The 15,147-nt window shown below is 44.0% G+C and overlaps 1 protein-coding gene across 2 annotated transcripts; it reads left to right on the forward strand.

Annotated features, from left to right (window-relative positions):
* The first annotated feature begins 3,976 nt into the window (after nucleotides 1-3,976).
* LOC147671283 (zinc-binding protein A33) lies at nucleotides 3,977-14,814 on the forward strand. Of its 2 annotated transcripts, XM_086948101.1 has the most exons (9): nucleotides 3,977-4,276; nucleotides 5,775-5,846; nucleotides 6,693-6,868; nucleotides 9,224-9,634; nucleotides 10,240-10,335; nucleotides 10,729-10,962; nucleotides 13,252-13,274; nucleotides 13,359-13,489; nucleotides 13,653-14,814. In XM_086948101.1, the coding sequence occupies exons 1-9, from the start codon at nucleotides 4,087-4,089 to the stop codon at nucleotides 14,195-14,197; spliced, it is 1,878 nt and encodes a 625-aa protein (XP_086804227.1). In that variant the 5' UTR covers nucleotides 3,977-4,086; the 3' UTR covers nucleotides 14,198-14,814. The 2 variants fall into 2 exon arrangements, with proteins under 2 accessions (XP_086804227.1, XP_086804228.1); XM_086948102.1 differs by lacking the exons at nucleotides 5,775-5,846; nucleotides 6,693-6,868 and having other exon boundaries at nucleotides 4,012-4,276.
* Nucleotides 14,815-15,147: the final 333 nt, after the last annotated feature.

The following is a 15,147-nucleotide window of genomic DNA, read 5'->3' on the forward strand; positions in this document are numbered from 1 at the left end:
AAGCACCCTCTCTGGGGCTTTGCCTGTGTGGCGCTCAGTCCGATGCCCACAGCCCTCATTCTAGGCCCTGCCTGTACAGTGCAGCTCGCCAAGATCCCCTCCGGGCTCTTTGCCTGAGGGAGCCAAACCACTGTCCCTCCATCGAGGACCCCCATGGGGTGCGCATCCACTCATTCCTATTTGTACTGCAGAGTGCAGAGCCACTGCCCCTTCCTCTTGGCCTGGCCTGTGGGGCTTATAGCGCAATGTCTCTGCCTGTAAAGGGCACCTGTGCATGAACCCCCCTCACTGGGCCCCATCTGTGGAATGCAGGGGTAATGTCCTTCCATCGATGCCCCCCATGGGGTGCGCATCCCCCCAACCCTTTCCCATTTGTACTGCAGAGCCAGAGTGCAGAACAACTGGCTTTTCCTCGTGGCCTGGCCTGTGGGGCTTATAGCGAGATTTCTCTGCCTGTAGAAGGCAGGTCTCCATTAACCCCCTTCCTGCTCCCACACCTGCGGAATGCAAGGGGTAATGTCCCTCGGTCCGTACCAGTTCCTGCTCCCTCACACCCTGACACTTTCAGCTTCTGCTCTGCCTTTCCCCTCCGGTTTGAGGGTCCTGCGGGTGGGTGCGCTGCTCGATGGGACTTGGGAGCCCCCTCCCCGCATATGCTCCCAAGTACTGAGTGCTTTAACGCCAATTAGGGGTGGCTACCACACAGCCCCATTGAGTGCCGCCGGCCCCTGAATCCATCTGCCTAGAAATGAACACGAGGCGGGAGTGGGTGAATGGTCAGGAGAGGGGGCTCTCCCGGAGGAAGGGGTGGGGAGCTATGATTTTATGAAGCGCTCAGAAGCAGCGCCTTTCAGATTCATGTGCACTTCGACCGCAAGATCTGAGGAATCCCTTTGAGGGGGATTCAGAGGGACTTTTGCAACCTTTTCAAAGCGGGCTGGGGCTGATCTCTGGAGGGGCTTGGCATCAATAGTAACGTTTCCAAATTACCATCATGACTCTGGGCAATAGCTTGCTTGATCTTCCCGACGGCCCCCAGTGCCTAGAGACCCTTACGGGTGATTGTGCCGCTTTACAAATGTGGATTATCATGTCATATGCTGGGATTGCCATATAACCGTAATTACTCATCAAAGGCCGTCTTAATATCCCACCCGCATTCTGTTAGCCCCGCACAGCTGGTCAGGGGGCGTCCTCCGCAGAGGGGTCTGGGCTGCTGCTGCCCTCACACTGCACTACAACTAGTGCATACTGGCCGGGGTCTGCAGGAAAACGCACAGCTGATACAGCGCCTCTCAAGAGACAACCGCGTGGGAGCTATGCAAATGTTTATAAGTGTGCCTCTCTGGTGCCTATTAGACTCGCAAGTCCTTGGGGAAAAAAACTATTTTGTATTTGTAATTATTTTGGTGCATTTAAGACAGAGCTGCACGAAACTTAATCTTAAAAGGATGCCCTACCACGGTTTAAGGTAGCTCTGTGCCACCATGGCTCACTGCTTTTTCTCTGCCCGGCCACAGGCTCTGGTGACTTGAGAAATCCGTGGCTCACAGGGCTCGGGTGGCTTCCTGACACTGTGGAACTGTTCCTTCTATGTTGTCTCAGGGATACCCGTCTGTCGGAATCTGGCTTTCCCCTGGCACGGCTAGCATTGGGATGCTGTGGCTCACAGTACTCTGCGCCGCCACAGGCGGGGACTCACTAGTCAAATCTGTAGTTGCACAGTTCATTAAAACAAGCATTTGCAATGGAATAGGTCTTGCATTTGCGAGAGTTTGAGCTATTGGCATTGTAAATGGCAATGCCTTTTATTAAAAGCGTTTGAAAACCTGCAACCTGTGCGTAAACAAGCACTTTGTAATTGTAGTCCTTGCTTATGAGAAGGAAAGCTGGCATTCTCTTTTACTGACAGCCTTGCTTCTCGTAAGCAAGGCTATACATACAAAGTGCATGTTTATGCATGGCTTGTAGGTTTTCAAAACAAAAGAATAAAAGTCATTGTCATTTACAATGCCAATAGCTCCAACTATTGCAAATGCGAGACCTATTGCATTGCAAATGCTTGTTTATATTTTCCCCCAAATACAAAGCAGTTTTTGTCCACCCACAAATTATTTCTATATTTTGTGGCTTGGTATGTTGCTATCAACACGTGTTTCGCGTGAAAAGCTTTCATCAGGAACACCACATTTTTAGACCCCACATGAAGTCCAGGTTACCAACAGCCAAGAAATGTAATCCCCCAAAATATTCATTATATAAATTATTATCTGGTCAATGGTCCAATTTCCAAAGGAGGATCTAGATCAGATCCAAAAGTGCTGTAATCTGTTATACTGTGAAGTGCTCTTGGAGGAGGAAGAACTGCTGGTCTCGTTGCTTTTTAAACACTCCTCCCTTAAAGCACCAAAGTCGGGTTTTTCTTGCATCCGAATCCGTGTATTCCATAATCCCATCAAACAAATGTTTGGTCTATCTCCTGCCTGAAATTGCCACTGCTTCAATAGAAGCTGAGGGGTGGGGAAGTATTCTCAAGATTATTTTTCTAGAAATCTCCCAGTTTCCTCTTGTAAAATGTTGTCATGTATGATAATATACAAAACCTCTTGCTACTATTTAAAGCAATATGCTACCTGGGTACCACCTCAAAGGTTTAAACTGGCATGAAGAGTATTTGAATGTCCTGGTCGGAACACAAGCATGGAAAATCACCCAAACCTGTTATTTTGTCATTTTATCAGTATCTAATTTAATCAATAAATTTAGTAAGCACTCACCATAAAATGCGTTCTCAAGCTGACCTTATGATTGACTGATATTTCAGGTAGATAAAGAGATACCGTGTCAAATAACAAATACAGACGAGATCATATATTATAGTACTTAATTGTCATACCCACACCTTTGCAAATTTAAACAGGGAACTAGCGGAGGTTTTACTCTGGCAAAAGAGGTAACTCTACTTGGTAGGTTTTGTTCGAGCTATAGAATCAGGGTCGGCTTTAGGGTAGTGCGACTGGTGCGGCGCACTGGGCGGTGATCTGTGGAGAGGGCGCTGAACTCAGGGGAGATCGCTGTGTTTAGAAATAACTTACGAATGGAAAGATGAGGATCAATTTTGCCTGGTGGTAGTGAACGACTCTGAGGAGGCAGTCATGGGGTATGGTGGCACCAAAAATGATTATCGCACCTGGTGCCGCTAATGCCGGCCCTGTACAGAATACAGTAGTATTAAACATTTTAAACTGCCGAAAAATACGTACCCTTATAAGAAAGTGTTAGAAAATAACTTGCATTTCGCTTTTACATATTGTGCTACTCTATTTTCGAACAAATAAATGCAAACCTCTTATGTCATTTTTTTACGTTTAAAGCAGTCAGACAATGGCCATGATAGACCACCAGCATTCGAGAAAATGGCGGACAACGGTGAGAGAAAGGAAAGAACTAGAAGGTGGAAAGGGTCGGCTCCAGAGGCTCCATGACAACGGGAGCTACGAAACAGAGAAAGTACCCGCGCGTGAACGCGCCATGAAAAGACGTGGAACGGAGGCAATCGCTTTAAAATGCACAAGTGTCATTGCGCTCCAGGAGGCAGTCTTACACTATGTTCAAGTGCTACTTCTAAGGAACGGGGTGCCAAAATTGCAGCTCCATGATGTAAAGCATTGAATGTGCATTAATAAGAAAAACGTTTTTATCGTGTCTAAAAATATTACAACTCATTTAATTCGTAATATATGTTCTTTTCTGACTGTATCCTACAAAACATTTATTTTAAGTATTGATGACGACACAAAATATGTCACTGCAAGCAATATGTTGCTGTTTGAGCTCATATTCCTGTTACAGTTGTGATTCAAATTACAAATGCAGCCATTCTAAGATGGATGCGGAATTTGTGACAGAAGAATAAGGCGTGACTCCTGAGCCTCGCCTTTCTAGGCGTCCGCTTGATTGTGACGCCATCACGCTCGATGTATTTCTTTGCCGCCCGAGACTGAGCTCAGTCTTCTTCTCTTGGACAGCAGCGTGCGAGGAGTATCCCTTTTCGTCCCCTTAGTGCCTGCTTTTCCTACCGGTGCCATGGCAAATTCTACCGTCGCCGAGCCCGAGAAGATGGACCAGAGCGGCACTTGCGAGGAGGATGAGGAAGAGGACAACCTGGAGGGTGATGAGGACGAATGTGATGACGACGAAGAGGAAAATATGGAACCAGCAGAAACCGTTACCATCGGCAATACATACAAGTGCCGTCGTAGCGACAACACCCTACGTAAGAAAGGACTGAAACGTTTGAGGGTGGTACTTGGAGAGGAGGGGGTTGTGGGATCATGCCAATTCCGTTGCACTTTCCATTTGTGATGGTGCTGGCCTTAAGGGGTTATTCAGTGTTGTCCTTTTTCCGTGGTATGAGCATGTCATACTTTTGGAGTTAAGACACAAGACAGATTACCAAATGAGGCAGCGGTTGTAAGCCGCGACTTTGGTGTTGCCTACAGAGGGTCTATTTGACTTCTGAGTCTACCAAAGACATGTGCGTTCTCAAAAAAACGTTCTCCGATCGGAGCTCACATTACCGTGTGAGTATCTGGTAAAACTTGAAGGGCGAATTACGTTTGCCCGTTCGGTTTCTCTGCAGAGCCACGGATGTGGTTTAGCGCCTGACACGCTCCGACCCCCGGCGGCAGTTGTACATCCTATATGCTTTAATCTCCTCGAAAGTGCCCTAAAATCTTTAGAGTGATACAACATTTGCACCTCATAAATACGAATTGAGTTGTAGTACTCTTGTATCGGCACAAGTTCGTTTTGAAAATGGTTCCGATGCCTTCTTTATCGGAGACCGTTGCGCAGCAGAAAATGCGGTGGAGGTCTCTGATTGGCCAGTCTGTCACGTGGTACAACCGTAATGGATGCCATGGCGTTTAGTTGCGGGCGCTCGCCCGATCCGCCATTTTGTATCCAGGCTGGTTGGTCTCCATCTTGGATTGGTGACTATCGGTCTTTTAGCGATGCAATTAAACTCCGATTTCGACTTTGACCACAAGTGTTGCCCCGAGAAAGACTGGTTATCTCATTAAATAACATTTTCTGGTGTAGTTAACGGTACGATATACAGTACCCGATTACTTTACTGAAATCGGGCATAACTCGCATATTTTCTTGCTCCAGCACCAAAGCACTTCTGTCCCGACGTTTACCAGCCATTCTGCAGTGGTGCGTTCCATACGCCCAGCTCGTAAAGGCGCGATGTATGTATCGCACATGTATTTAGACCATTTCAGTAAGACTACCAGTATTTCATTGCATTAACAAGTCTCTAGAGACGGAGTCGGTCGGATTCATGCCGCCGATTCCCTGAGGCCACTTGTGGTCATTAAGCTACTGTCTGTGACGGGAGCCCTCTGAAACAGCCTGTGGTAACCACACGGGACAGCTCGGCCCGAGAGCCCAGGACACATTGTCGTTGTTTGTGCTCTGCAAAGAAGCGCATCTACCATCCCACGCTCCTCTCGCGGCTTTTGTTGTGAATCCTTTTGTTGCAGGGGCTCGTCTCACTGCCGTGTTTTGGAGATGGCCTCTGCTACAAGGCTAATTTCGTTTGAAATCCATTTTAAGGATCGCTTGTCATGGAAGGGATGACCCCAGGACAACTTGGTATGAATCATCAATTGTTTGGTAACTATTTTTAAGTAAGTAACATATGGCCGTGCTTGTGCAAACCGCAGCGTTAAGTGGGCCGAGATCTAACGTATTTTTTTTCCTGGTAGACGCTGCTGAGATCATTAAGACCCGCAAGACCAAAGAGAACGCCGAGGAGTTCTACGTGCACTACGTTGGATGTAAGTCTCAAATAAGCAGTGAATATTTAATATTTAGCTCAGCAGTAGATTTTCGACTGTCAATGTTACAACCAGTGACTTGTCGCACGTTTTAATGTACTCCATTAACGTTTTCTGCATCGTTTCAGACGCAGCTGAAGGAGTAAAGATGCACTAGTTCCTAGAGTTGCTTTTTTTCGTTTATTTGTTACCGTATTCTGATACAATCGACAAGCTATTTGGGTTTGTTTATTGGCTTTGGCGGAATAATTTTTTTGTAGCGAATACATCGGTGGGCTATTTGCCAATACTTTGTGATACTGACGTTACTTGCTTCACTCCTTTTGGAGCGTTAGCTGTAGTGAGTGAATTGATAACTTTTATCTTGATATTCTTGGCCGCAGATCTTCCAATTTATGCGCGCAACCAAATGCTCTGAAATTAAGGGGCGTCTTGTTTCACTCGCGTTTACCCTACAAAATGGATTGCATTGTCCCATAGCCTTAACGGGTAACGATTTATCTTTCTAAGAGAAATGTTGTGTGGGCCTTACACTACATACACGCCACTTCCCCCTCCCTATGTCCGTTTACTTTCCACTTTGAGTCTACACCCTAGTTTTTGGTGGTACATTTTGCTGTTAAATTGAGTGTTTAAGTTTGGTGAAAGTCAGTAGCTTATTGACTAATTTTGTAAAGGCGCTTAATTTTGATGGTTTCCTTGTCTGTGGTAACCCGTTTTAAACGGCTTTGAGTGTGGGGGAGCTCCCCGTTAACGATACTTAGACACTCCAATTAAGAGGGCTCACATGTACTACATTCATCCAACTCCTATTGCGAAGTGTTTGTAAGCTAACTTTTTCTGCAGTGAATCGGCGTCAGAATGAATGGGTGGACAAGTCTCGTGTGCTGCAAGCCAAACAAATAAAGAGTGAAGAATTGAATAACGCAGAGGATGAAACCAATGGCGTGACAGACCAGTCTGAGGGGAAAGTCGCCCGAACCAATAAAAGAAAAATCGAAGATGGAGACGGTGATCAGAAGGTAATGCCAGTACGCCCTTGCAAGCTTAGTGTGGTATTAAGCAGGCCCCCAATTTTAGGTATGTTCGCTGCAGTCCACGCACAACCATATCGCCGCAACAGCATGAAAAAATCTTAGCTGCATTTAATGTGCACTGCGTGGACCGGTGTTTTGCGAGTGAACAGTACTATTCTGCGTGACAAAGGGAACTACGACACGTCTCAAACCCCGCCCAGCAAATGGGTTGTAAAGGGGTTCTTTTTTAATTTAGTACACATTGTGTAAACAGTAGTTACGCATATTGCATTTTATTCTCTGCTTAATTTGACATTAAGTGGTATTTGTGTGGTTTATGGAGTGCTTTTATTCTGTGTGACAAAGGGAACTACGACACGTCTCAAACCCACCCCGCCCAGCAAATGATTTGTAAAGTGGTTCCTTTTTTAATTTAGTTCAAATTGTTGTGTAAACAGTAGTTCTGCATATTGCACTTTATTCTCTGCTTATTTGACATTAAGTGGTATTGGTGTGGTTTATGGAGTGCTTTTAAAGTTTAAGACTTTGTTCTTGATTGGGCTCTACAATAAGTTGGGAGCCTGTGGTTGTCTGATATGTAGTATCTTAAGTTACTCACGACTGCCTGCATGTAAGTCTGCCTCCACGTAAACGTAGGTTTACCCGGCACCGATACTACGTTTATGTTGGGTTAGCTTTGCTCTAGCCTTAGTTGCATTTATGTATATTGTTCACCAGTGGTGTCTGGTTTTTATTCAGCCTCCTTTCCCTTGGTCGTAAACGAGTGCCTCTGAGTTGGACAGTAGAGTAGGTGCGTTGTAGTGTGGTTGTGCTTTTTATTGGGCAGTCGCCACCCCAAACTAAACGTTCCTTACAGGTACCTTTTACAATCTCCAATTTGAGTAAATATGCATTGGCCCACGACTGCTTTGCTTTAGTCTCATGCACGTGGTAGCTACATTTTATCTACAGCAGCGCTTCAACTAAGTTCTGGGGTTCCCCTATTAAATGTTTACTGGGCACTGAGCCCCACTTGTGCAATTTTATGCTATTTTAACCTCAATACTGTAGGCACGTGTACATTGTATTTTGCACAAAGAAGAGGTCTAACAATAGAAATACTAATTTTAATGAGCAAGTAAACATGTTTCGAATTGATGCATGTAGTGATTTGAGGTCACCAACTGTCCATGCTATTAGCTGTACTTGTACTAAAACTGAACAAGCTATGGATACCAATTTAAATTTTATTAAGATTCCTTATAACTTAGTTTTTGCTTGCTGTAGATCAAATTCACTTATAATAATCGAGGACTCGCTAGAGTTGCGAACCTCGTGTGAAGAACCGAGAATATAGTCTACTCCGACCGTTTCCTTGCCAACGGATGTTGATGCTCGGCTAGCTTTTATCATTTTAAAAGCTGCTGTGTCTTTAATTGTACGTGTAAATAAATACAGTCCCTCTAAATCATCTTTTGTGTTTCTTATGTTTGATGATTCTGGAAAGGAACAAATGAACACGTTCATTGCCAATGTGCATCCAATCTAGGCCGGTGTAATAAAGGAGACAGCGGATATAACAACTTTGTGCTAAAGCTACAACGGCCTTGTTTGCTGATGTCTACCAAAGCGTTTATACTTGAGTTATACTTAAAGCGTGAGCTCTTGTGAAGGTGGTATGGAACGGGTGCTGAACTCCGCCAGGCCAGCTACATACAGCTGCTTATTTAGCATTGTTCTAGCAGTGTTCAGTCCAACATTCGCCCTCAACTCCTGAAGGTAAAATTTATATAACCATGTTAATGGCGCGCCACATTTTTCAACATTGTCCCCCGTTCTAGGACACGCCCTTGCACGAGTGTCTGTTCAGGGAACCAACAAATATCCCGCATATGTAATTAAGGCAGCAGCCGCGCCAGCTTGCTTGTGCCATCTCTGGGGGCACATTGCAAGTTCTTTGTCGAGTGTTGGCGATTAACGGTCACTATACCGGCTCATGCCCATTTGATGGTAATCTGTCGGACCTCTAACTGGACACTAGGTCACCATGTGAGTACTAGAGTTAAAGTGTAGCTGCAAGCACGACTGGCAGCTCAGCCGTTTGTAAATTTGCCTATTGTGGTTCTGGTACCGGAGGGGTGTGGGTGGAGACTCCTCCCACCGGTAAAGAAACCAAAGGGCAATGCTCGTTGGGTGCATGCCCATTTTGTGCACGCTGACTTGATTACTCGAGGGTAACTAGCAGGGACAACTGCCTGTTACTCTTGAGTCATTTCTGATGTCACGTGCAGTGAGTCCCCTGTTTAGTTTTAAAAATGCCAAACTCTGTTATGGTCCCTAAAGTTGTTTATTTTTCCTTAGAAACGGAAAGTGGACGAAGAGGATGACTTTACGGAGGATTTGACCTGCCCGCTATGCAGGTCCTTGTTCAAAGAACCCGTCATTTTGGAATGTGGTCATAATTTCTGCAAGCACTGCATCGATAAATCTTGGGAAAGTGCCTCTGCCCCATTTTCCTGTCCAGAATGTAAGGAAGTCTTAGCTGAACGAAAGTACACCACCAACCGAGTCCTCGCTAGCCTGGTGAAAAAAGCAGCCGCTGGTGTCAAAGATAAAGATGTTAAGCCCAAGGAGAAATGTGACGAGCATGACGAGAGGCTGAAACTGTTTTGCAAGGATGATGGGATCTTGGCCTGTGTAATCTGCCGTGACTCTCTAAAGCACTCAAACCACAACTTCCTGCCGATCCAGGATGCAGTCGGAGTGTACCGGGTAAGCATTTAAAGCAGATTAGGGGTTTGGCCACCTGAATTCAAACTCATGTTAATCCATTGCTTTTCTATTGCCCTGACGCATGAACGAAACCTAGATAAGTAAATTATTTAGGTCCGGCTCAGCATACAGGTATAGCTAGATTCGTTGCGTTTTACTTTAGTACAAATTAACTTTCACATAGATGTAGTTTGCATAAAATGGCCATTTTACGCTAGGCCATTTGACATTGTCTCCTTACATGGAAGTCGGTTGGTCATGCCCCACCTTGGACATACTTCCTTGTCGGTATGTGTTCACAATGTCGCAATCGTTACCCTCTATTTTGAGATACAGATGAGTATCTATTTCGTAAAAACTTGATGGCCCTTGCTCCAAATCTACTGATTTATTTCTCTGGCGCTGAACTAGTCTCTCCCAGTAATCACTTCCGCTAGAATTAAGCATATATCGTCCGTATATTATATGGCAGGGTTGACTTATGCGGAGGACTAATTCTATGTGAGTATGCTGACCCGGACTGTTTATATCTCATAATTTCGATGACTTGGCTCCCTCAATGGCCAACGTTTGACAGCTCATTTATGACACTACCTTAATTCTAGGACCAACTGATCGCTTTAGTGACCCCATTGGAGACCACGATGAAGGAAAACCAGAAGCTGAAATGTGATCAAAGCCAGAAGATTGCATTACACAGAGTGAGTATACTTATTTTTAAACTGCAACTTAACTGGTTTTGTGGGAGAGTGACTACATTGAATCGGTGGGGGAACTTGCTAGCTTCCACAACTACAGTTCTTGTTGCTGCTAACCAAAGGGGCAGGTTTCATTTGCGAGCAGTTACCACCTTGAAGGCTAAATAAAAAGGGACCCATGCGTCCTGCTAAACTTGGGGTTCACAACTACTCCATGCCATGAATCCACCAGATACGCAAACGATTCATTTAAGTATTTATTGGCCTGCTCATGACTAGCTTCTCGTGGTTGACAGTTTCTGTAAATCCCATATAGTTAAGCCTGTGAACATCTAATTAGTCATGCCCTACCCGAATTCTACTAATATGGTCCCTTACGATTTTGATTTACTTTAGGAGAATATTGTAGATTATAAGAAGCACATCGAGAGCGAGTTTGAAAAACTTCACCAGTTCCTTCGGGAAAAAGAAGCAAAAATGGTGGAGGATCTCAATGCAGAAGGAGAAGGTCTGCTGAAGGATATGGAGACCAACTTGGTTAAAATGACTGATAATTGCGAGTTTATTGAAGAGGCAATTTCAACCACGCAGTCCAGGCTCAATGAAAGTGATCCAATAGCATTCCTGACTGTAAGTATTTATTATAAAGGATTTCTCAGTTCGGCGCTATGACCATTCAAAACACCACTATTCTTTTAACCCCAGCTGTCTTCCTTTAATCATCCTGTGCATCAATTGTTTAATTTATCCACTGCCATACATTTGTGAAGTGTCAGTAATCACTACTGTGAGTTATACCCACAAGCTGGTGTTGGAGCTTCAATGAATGTATTGCAGCTGTAACAGTGGAATCTTTAGAATTTGCAGTCTTGATTGATGGACATAAATGCACAGTACCCGGTCTTACTCTTTATCTGAAGGTGAAATTGTATTCTATTCCTTTACTACCATAAGTTGAGCGCTGTTAGGTGAGTAGTATGCTACCATGGAACAAAAAACAATTCTTGGTGAATTAGTCTAGGGTAATAAAAGCTAACCTAAGTCGTGGACATGTTGGTCTTATTTGAGTGAAAATGATTTTGAGGGATAGAAAAAAGCGTCTCGTTTCTTTGTCTAACCACACCTATACCACTTAATTTAAATATGCGGATAATCACTGCATTAAAGTCTGGGCATGGCTGCCGCTGCATCTTGCTATCCGAACCAAATAAGTAATCTAGTAGCCATTTTATAAAGTAGAACCAGAGGAAATATTAATCCTGTCTCCAAATGAGACTACATTGTGTAATTGTAGACCTTAGTTTTCTGTCTTTGGTTATCTTCACAAGATTCGACAAATAAAAAATTCGACTTTATTGTGGTGGTAAAACTGGATTGGCCCCCACACATGATCATTTGGCTATTCAAACTGATCTCAGACTGCTTGTGTACACCAAAATGTAGTGGGAAAGTCAAGATCTTTAGAACCATTCTAGTTTTTAAACTTCACCAAACTGCTCTTGTGCAGATAATGAGTACTTGGAAGAGCATATTGGGAGTCTCTTTTAAAAAGCCAATTGAGTCGAGCCTAGTTTACTTTAAGAAAAAATGGGGTAATAACTTGAAATGAAGAGATCATTTTAGTAATCTGACATGGTGGTTTAACCCTTGCAGTTCACTGTCCCTATGTGTCCAATCGAGTCCAATCGAGTTGCCTTTTGCAGCCTATCTCATGAATGTCATTTGGAATTTGTACATAGATTAGGTCCAGAGGTAGGGAACAAACTGTTTGCAAATTGAGACCACTTAATGCGATGTATTAAGCATACCTGACCCTTAGCTCAATTCCATGGCTGCTTTAATCTTTTGAGATTGACTGGCTCACTACCAAATTGGAGTCGCAGCAGTTTTGGAATCCATTTTAGTTCTTACAACGGAAATAATGGCAGATTATAACTGGTAGACCATGGTCTCTGGATAAATGAAAACCCAGGAGTATGAAAGTGCCCTTTCTGTATCGTAACTTTTGCCAGCTACCTAATGCATTTTGATTAAGTGTTCACTGGGTCATTTCTAATCAGGTTACAGGGCGTGTTAACCTAATCTGCGCCAATTGTTTTCACAATTGGCGCAATTCTGGCCTACCTACAAGCACCTTAAGGGGTACCTAGGCTACCATGTTCATGTAATGTAACAGAACATTTATAACGCGCAGCAATCGCTCCATGGAGCATCTAGGCGCCAGATACTGATCCACAGATGTAGGAAACAGGTTGGAGGTAGGTGAAAGCTCATCCAACTGTTACACTAGGGCTCTAGCGCAAGTGTCCTGTAGCTTAACCCAGGTTTTCAGTCCCTTTATGAAGTCTTTCATTGTCTAATGCACGTAGGGAAGGGGGGACAGGAAAGGCCTCTTGAGTGTTGCAGTATGGTTTATGTCACACTAAAAGGACCCTTTAACCACAAACTGGCACAGCTGCAGTTGTAGCCTGCATGTCGTGATGGCAGCTGAAAGTAGACCTGGCCTATCCCTCTGCCATGCCTGCACGAGGCCTAAGTGAGTCGCCCCTGGGGCAGGGTCCCTATACCTTGTGAGCAGACAAGTCCTTACTCTAACATCTACTCGGTATGCCTTTTAAATGTAACTGTCTTCTAGGGTTTTACTGGTATCAAACGTCTCAGAATAATCCTGCATGGGTCCCAGTGTCCAATTTTACCATGCACCCGGGGGACCCTTCCAGAGGGGACACCTAACCAACTGTTGGTGGGAACTCTTGCTCCTTGACCCAGAAACAAAGCCATACCTGGGTAGAGGTTCCTGACCTCCCCAGGCCAGGTAGAACTACCTGGCAGGGGAGCTTCCAAATGTAATGCAGGATTTGGATGGTAATCTTGGGCATTGGCTCATCACTAATTATTTTTTCTTTTTCCTTCCTGCAGGATATAAAGAACTTCATTGAAAAGTATGTATGGCTTTCCTTTAAAGCTTTGGTAAATTTTATTTGTGTAGTAAGTAGTTGATTAAATGCATTTGGGTTTCTTTTCAGGTGCTGTGAGGAGCACAGGAAAGGTGTTCCAGCTGAAAGTGTTTTGGTTAACAAGGATCTCAGCCAGGGTCGCTTCAAGGGTCCGCTTCAGTACATCATATGGAAGGAGCTGAAGTCTTTTGTTCAGCCAGGTAGCTATTTCATTTTTAAGAGCACAAATTAAAGGGGTTGTGGTTCAAGTTCCAGATGCAAATGCAGGTTTAAGGCACATCTTTTGCTTTGTTCTTTGGTCAGCACCACAACTTGTAGTCAAAACTGACAATGGCATCTAAAGTTTTTGCTTTCTTCTTGCAGGTCTCTCTCCACTGACTCTTGACCCCCACACTGCACATCCCAATCTGGTGCTGTCTGAAGGCTTGACAAGTGTGAAGTACACAGATACCAAGCAGCAACTTCCAGACAATCCAAAGAGATTCAGCCAGTGTATTCTTGTGCTTGGTGCTGAGGGATTTGACTCTGGGAAGCACTACTGGGAGGTGGAAGTGGGGAATAAAACTGCTTGGGATGTTGGAATGGCCAGTGAGTCTAGTAACAGGAAGGGTAAGATCAAGCTGAATCCCAAGAATGGCTATTGGGCAATATGGCTGAGGAATGGTAATGCTTTCAAGGCATTGGAGTCTCCCTCAAAGACCCTGAACCTGACTTCCAAGCCATCAAAGATAGGGGTGTACCTGGATTACGAAGGGGGGCAGGTGTCCTTTTACAATGCTGATGACATGTCTCCCATCTACACCTTCAATGGGGTATTTACTGAGAAGCTGTACCCATATCTTTCACCATTCCTCCAAGATTCTGGCAAGAATGCAGAGCCACTGAAGCTTGTTCACACAAAGCTATAATCCAGTTCCCTTCCTGACCACATTAGTACTGCAGTCACATTTTTGTTTACTCTTAAGCATGTCACATCTTGCCTAAAACGTTGCCGTACTTTGTGTTTTCTTGGAGCTACTATCTAAAGCAAGATTGGACCCTAAAAGTATACATATGGCCCCTACCTTGGTCTTTGATTTGTTAGTGTAGCTTGTGTACCCTAGTTATCTACATTTTGTAGGTAAGTTCCTAGGGATGTCTTTGCAATACCTGCAACTAGGGTAAAGGTAGTAACTTTATTATGGCTGCTGCTTTTGTCTAATGTTCAGGGAAAAATAGTAACTGACCAATTTATTATTCTTAATGTGTATGTTGCAGGGCAAGATGGTAAGTTTTGAAGGCATCTCCTTCATCAAATACTGTACCAACGTGATAACACTTGGATTTTATAGTTTCAAATTCGTTACATTTTAGCAATTGCCTTGTTTAAAAGGATACCATTTCAATGTTCTGCTTTGCTTGTGTATTTCTGAGTGCCAGTTTCAAAATGGATCATTGATTCTGTTGTATATTTTGCTGTTTAAGTCCTATTGGTTCATCGTTGGTCAGAAATTGTACTGTTTTCTTAAATAAACTTTGAAATTAAGTTCTGTTATCTTTTTACTACTTAAAATGTGATAACTTCTCTGGGTATGCTTGTGTTCACTTTTTTGGCCAGAAGATCCAAATTTACTATCATTCATGTGACCGTCACGAAATTGACTGTCCATTTGCAGGTACTGGCTTTAAACAAATGTTGCGGACCTGTCTGGGACTCTGTTGCCATGCCAGCAAGATCTGCCTCCCATCAATTTTGAACTGACATTTAGGCACGATTATGCCACATTAAACGTTCGTTTTTTTTCACTTAAAGACATTAATACTATACCTAGTTGACCGATTTCGAGTAGATTGTAATACGTGGAATTGAAAAATAAAG

The sequence above is a fragment of the Lissotriton vulgaris genome, unplaced genomic scaffold (genome assembly GCF_964263255.1).
Source record: "Lissotriton vulgaris unplaced genomic scaffold, aLisVul1.2 SCAFFOLD_4228, whole genome shotgun sequence".
Classification (NCBI taxonomy): Eukaryota; Metazoa; Chordata; class Amphibia; order Caudata; family Salamandridae; genus Lissotriton; species Lissotriton vulgaris.